The sequence below is a fragment of the Phallusia mammillata genome, chromosome 5 (genome assembly GCF_965637545.1).
Source record: "Phallusia mammillata chromosome 5, kaPhaMamm4.hap1.1, whole genome shotgun sequence".
Taxonomy (NCBI): Eukaryota; Metazoa; Chordata; class Ascidiacea; order Phlebobranchia; family Ascidiidae; genus Phallusia; species Phallusia mammillata.
Window position 1 is genome coordinate 21,795,702 of NC_137256.1, and position 6,044 is coordinate 21,801,745.

Here is a 6,044-nt window from a genome sequence, read left to right on the forward strand (position 1 = left end):
CTTCATGCCATAAGACGAGCGGTTTCAGCAAGGCGTTGTGACCACATGCGTCACATCAACGCTGAATCCAGCAATTACAAACTGGCGTTCATAAGTGTCTTTGTCTTCGGCCAAGGGTCTCTGGGTTTTCCTGACAATCACAGGTGCAGGTTGTGGCTTAGCCGACGTACTATTATCTCAAGTGCGATATTGTGGTGTCAAAATTTTCCCAATCAACGCTAACAAACCGGTGGGGGCGGAAACACGACAACTGTGAAGGGCTGCAATTTGTGAAAGGGACTCGGACTGATTGGATTTTCACGCTTTTTGACGTCCTCTTGATAGCAAGCAATTAGTCCCGCTGCACCAGCAATTTGCCAAACGAGAGTTTGAAAACCACACAGGCGACAGCCAGTCTAACGCCGCGAAGGTTTCTCAAGGCTGTTATCAGCGACCCAGGTGTGGAGGCGCCTGGCAGTCTGGGCCGGCGAGCACCGCAAACCGCCTTTTTGTTTTCTTTCGCACCGCCAACTTTACTAGGAGTTTCAACCCAGGTGCGTGCTGGCGACAGTCAGTCTCCCAGTCTCGAGCAATTTACGACTACTCTTCTCCCACTCCTCTAGGCTCCTCTTACTCCTCCCAGCTTACACGTGCACTCGCCGCGAGAGCTCGTGGGAAAGGGAAGAGAAAAGAAAGGCGAGGACAAAAGCGCGAAATAGCGTAAACAACAAGACCGAAATAATAACAGACTAGAACGCGAGAAGAGAAAGAAAAAAGGTCAAACCAATCCTGTGGAGTATATAAGCGATTGCGTTGCTACAAACCCTCATAACTTGCTACGAAATCGAAAAAACGTCAGATTTTACTTGTTGATGAACTGATACAGAATACGCAAAATCTATCAAAATGGTGAAAAGCATGAGCCAACGTCAGTCAAGCGATGCTCTCCGCAAGACTAGTCCTAAGTCAGCCACAATTAGCCGAAGCAGCTCAGAAGATAACAATGTCCATGAGCTTATGAGCCGCCTAAAGTCGATCCTTCCAGGCGTTGAGTCCAGTGGCAACGACTTGGACATCGTTCAGAACGCAATCTACTACATCCAAGACCTCAACGACATGTTGATGCAGTCTAGCAACGATGAACCGCGATCGCCTACACCAGAGGCTGAGCCTTCAAACCCAATCACAGCTACAATTTTATCAGTACCTGAAGTTTTGTCCAGCGGGAATTCGACACCCTTTACCCCGCCGTGCGCAGCTGCCCGTCTTCGTACTCCAGTCTTCTAAGCGCTCAATCGGTAAGTTACAAGTTATCATGTATATTAATGAGTTGTGCATAATTTAAGCATAGTAAAATGATTAAATGTAGGCCTTAGTGTGAGTAATTACTGTTTGTCAGTTACTAACCGTCTGTTTTCTCTTGTTACAACAGAAACTGGGCATATGGCCACTTGACGCTTACAAAGGACTCTTCAAAACAACGCGAACCTGTTACACTTGCGCCAGACAGATGCTCGGGGGGAACCGACAATATGCATACGCGAATGCATTGTTCCAATTCCTAGACGCGAAGTGTGGCAACCAGGGGTTGTCGATAGTTTGATGCCCTAGCGAATGGGCAAAGAAGAGGATTTCAACTACGGTGTTGTTTCCTATTACGATGGCTGTATTCGATTTTATCGTTTTACAAAGCGTGTATTTTTGTTATACTTGTTGTTGCGAACGTTTTGTGCCTTTATTTGCGATCAACATGATGTTATGCAATAAAACGTGAATCTGGAATGTTTTTTTCTCAGTTTTAGAGCTTTGTTCTATTCTACAGAATTCAGGGTTATTGACATAGGACATAGGGGTTTCAAATTACAAACTTAGACACAATACCATGCTTGACCCACCAATTATCATTAATTAGTTTGCTTAGAAACGAAAATATAAAGAAATGAATCAAGTGTTTTAAAATCCCAAAGAAGTAACATAGCAAGGAAAAGATTTAGCTAATAAATAGGTGTTTTACCGTTTATGCACAAAGTTCCTTAAGCAAATGTAGCCTGTGTAGCCTTCATACAACGTTAGTATCTAGAGCTTTCATATACATTGGTAAGTGGTAACTATGAGCCAATCACATCACACTAAGAACTATTTAATATTCATGTCACGCTGTGTATAGAATGAAAATTTAAATATACTTTACATCACCATTTAATAAAGCCATAACGTGTTTGCTGCGAATGAAACAAAGTCTTTGCAATGACAGTTTCATTCATACAGGAGTGGAATTTTCCTATCAAAGTCCCGCATTTACAACGTGCCAAGTAGGTTGTAATTACCGTTGGCGATTTAAGAAGCTCGGCGCCAGCGTTCTGTGTCGCGGCAAAAACCGGCGGCCAGATACAATCGTTGCGTGAAAGTAAATCGGCGTCAGATTGCGAGGTTTTCTCTTTCGCAGACTGCTCGGCGCCCTGGCACCTGGAGAAACGTTGAGATTTTCTGCCACAAGAGAAGCGTGACGTCACTGCCACACATGACGCGCTGCGCGGGAGGTGAATCCCGCTCACCTGTGCCCGTATAGGCGGCGTTGAAGTTGTCGAATTTTGATTGGATGTTGGTATATTTTGGAATGTGTAAAATAGTAAATAATATTTTTAAACAGATTGGGTGAACATTTCGAAAAAAAAACGTATTTTTGTTATTTTTTAATATGCACTAACAACTTGAAGACGAATCTGATTTTAAATCGTTTACCACCAGCTGCACAGATCAGATCTTCAAAGGTCGAAGCTGTGTGCATTGTTTGTAGTTAACGAAGTAATTAATCTGAGCCAAAAAAGTTTTAAAATTCAAATAAATTTTGAACTTTAGTTAGACATTCCATTCTCTTGCATAATTTTCCACATGATGAGCAAAGATGAACATCTACTATTGGCATAATGAGTAAATAAAATGCGTGTATTTTTAAAGCATTTTAAAAAACATAATATATGTACACATATTACTTAATGGCGACTAAACTCCATTCAATCACGAAATTTTACTACAAAATTCAGACAAAACCTACGCAAAAATTATACATCCAAAAAGCATAAAAAAATACCAAAAAAGGCCGCCCTTATTAACAATTACGACTTTACAATTGGAAGCAGTTGAGCTATGTATTGCGCGGACTGGAGCCGGTGCGACTGAGAGAAGCTGACGTAAGAGTGTAAACAAGCTGCCAGACTTGGTGGCGTCGACTCACACCTGCGAGGGCCAGCGCTGCACGTGCGACATTTTATCTCCGATTTGCTGTAAATACGTACTTGACAAAGTTGCCCGGGTGCTCTTGTTCCTCGGTGAGGCTGCCCTGGACCCCAGGAATGGCTTTGTAGTCGATTGCGCAGTGCATATAGACTTGTGAGGGCACCTGTGGAATGCTCTTCATATGCCAGTGGACTGTTAAAAGATGGCGGTTCAATGAGGCACAGGATCGCAGCTGAGCCTTGCACCGGTTTCATCAGGTTTGGAGTGTCTTCATCACACCGCCGTTCCTGTGTGATATATCCACTTCCCCCCTGACACTTGTTAATACGCACGGGGTCACTGATTTTGCCAGTTTGTCTTTTAAACAACGGTTTCCATCACAACGTATAAAATTAAAACTAAATTCAAGTCATTTTGTTTGTTTCCCAAGCTTTTGGTATTGCCTAAAAATGCTTTACCTGAACTTAGCGTCTACCAAATTACTGCGTTATGTACATAGAATTATTATTCAAATAGAAAAATATTATATTATTTAGCAAATCGGGTAAACGTATTGTAAAAAACGTCAACGCTAGTATGTTATTCAAATAGACAATATATAAGTTATATTGTTTTAGAAACTAACCAATATTGCTGCAACCAAATTTGCAAAACACGTCAACGAATTTTAATGCAAATTGGAAAATAGGTCTAATAGGAAGCAATTATTTTGAACCCATCAGGAGCTTCTTGGTAATAAATCGACTCAATAGCTTCAAGATACACAGAGCCGGACATTCCAAAGATAATTGACCAATTGCCATTGACAAACGCGTGCACAGGAGGACATAGCAATCATCCATGTACACAGAAGCGGCCTAATTTGTCTCGAAAATCATGTCAGACCCCTATTGCCGCATCGCAAAGTGCATGAGACGAACGTTAATTGTCCGGTAATTGGCAAGCGGTTTGGACTCGTTAAATATACGACGGTCCACCTGCCATCAATGAACCCCGCCCCCACGGCAAAAGTCGCCACAGCTGAGCCAAGGGTTTGCTTTGGGTTCGCCCGTAAATCGAAGTAAAGCCTCAATCAGTCATCGGCCTTACGAAAGTTGTTTTAATCCGGTACAGCGCAGTGTTGGCGTCCGTGCCGGCGAAACAAACATACCAGGATGGGCCCAGGCCGACGCCAGACTGCCAGGCGCCCTTGCACACCTGCGAGCAAATAACGGATCAACGTTTCGCGTAGCGTTAGGAGCCCGAGCGGAGGTTGGAGCAACCGCGGAGAATGAAAGAAAAACCCGCCGCGGATAAGGTTCAATGTTCCGCGGGCTCGCGAACAAACCATTATGTCACCTGACGACGTTTATAATCGTCGCATAATAATCAGATTCGCGGCCGGATTACGATGTACTGTTTGTCTAAATTTCAATTCATCACGTTGGGCCGCTGTAATGGTCGCGGCGTAAGACCCAGCAGCAGCGCAGCCGCCTCAACTTTCAATTAAGAGTTGCAAGGCCGGTGTTCGTAGGTGGGCCGTGTTTACATTCGGGGACAATTGTAATCCGGTGAATTATATCACCTTGACGTGTGCTCTGCAACACTCAACACGGGTTTGTTGAGGGGAATTAAACACACCTGGTGGGGGCCTTCGTACTCTTGTGTGAGGACTTTCTATAAGCGGAATGGTTGAGTTTTCAATAGCTCGTATATTACTAAAACCTTGTCAAAATTAAAAAAAAACTTTATAGGGTGTGGCGTTTTCGTGAGAAGAACGGGTTTTATAATGTGTCAAAGAACACTTATCCCAAAGGACGGATCCAAACCAGCAAAGAGGTCTATTTTCTAAACACATCGGTGCAAAAGCTACCTTTGAATATACGTTTCATCTAACTAAAAACTGTTTTTCAAATATTTTAACTGTCATTTATGTTATCATCAGCAAGATAAACATTAACAAATATTCATCACATCTCCATAACATGCACGAGGTTTGAGAAGTGATTTCCTATGACATGACCAAAGATTGCAACGCTCAATAGCTGCTATAGTAGAAAAACATCAATTACTTGAAGCAGAAAATTGGCGCAACCAATAAAACATTGATCTATTACGTCGGGCGGGGTATGCGGCTGATACAGATAACGTCTGGCAAATTACACCACTATTTAGCGATCAGGCGACTGCCGCTAAAAATAAAATAACCAAACCGATTTTGGAAAGCCTGCTGCTGAGTGTGTGGGAAAATCTTGGCTCAAATAACGCACATTAGGCCAAAACAACCACCTGGTCACGTGATTAGGGCCTTAACTTCACTGGCAGATGGTGCGCGTGTGTGAAAATTTTGCCGGTATGCGCGCGCTTTCAACCGTTGTTTGTTTGTGCCGCATATGGTTTGATAAGGTCGGCGTTGGGTTGTGTTGACCTGTACCGTGGTCACGTGGTTATCTGTCACACAGAATCACGTGATTAAAGTACGGAGTTCACAGCTAAAATGAACCTTGGTGACAAAATTAGGAGTGTCATCTGCATCGTTACATACAAATGAGACGAGAAGCTATGTTGGGAATGTGTATAAAAATCTGCTTGTTTAATAAAGCTAAAGACTAAAAACGCGGGAGACTCGTTGAGTCATTCGGTAAGTTTAATCCCAGAAAGGCAATTTATGTTTCTACTTTTGCATGCAAATCAAATTTATGAACAAAACCAAAAACACTCGCTCTGTAGGGGGAAAAAGGTAACTTCAATTTCGCAACATAATGCAGAAAAAAGAATTACGGAATAAACCAATCCCGTTTGAGAAGATCAAATTAACTTTAACGACCGCATGTTGAAAAGCAAAGGTC

General features: G+C 42.8%; 1 protein-coding gene across 1 annotated transcript; it reads left to right on the plus strand.

The window, feature by feature from the left end:
• Positions 1–793: 793 nt before the first annotated feature.
• LOC145229329 (uncharacterized) lies at positions 794–1,761 on the plus strand. The gene is made up of 2 exons (XM_080094649.1): positions 794–1,277; positions 1,412–1,761. The coding sequence occupies exon 1, from the start codon at positions 886–888 to the stop codon at positions 1,264–1,266; it is 381 nt and encodes a 126-aa protein (XP_079950775.1). The 5' UTR covers positions 794–885; the 3' UTR covers positions 1,267–1,277; positions 1,412–1,761.
• Positions 1,762–6,044: the final 4,283 nt, after the last annotated feature.

Bases quoted from the DNA above. Each gene is read 5' to 3' on its own strand.
- LOC145229329 (XM_080094649.1), top strand. From the start codon at position 886: ATGGTGAAAAGCATGAGCCAACGTCAGTCAAGCGATGCTCTCCGCAAG.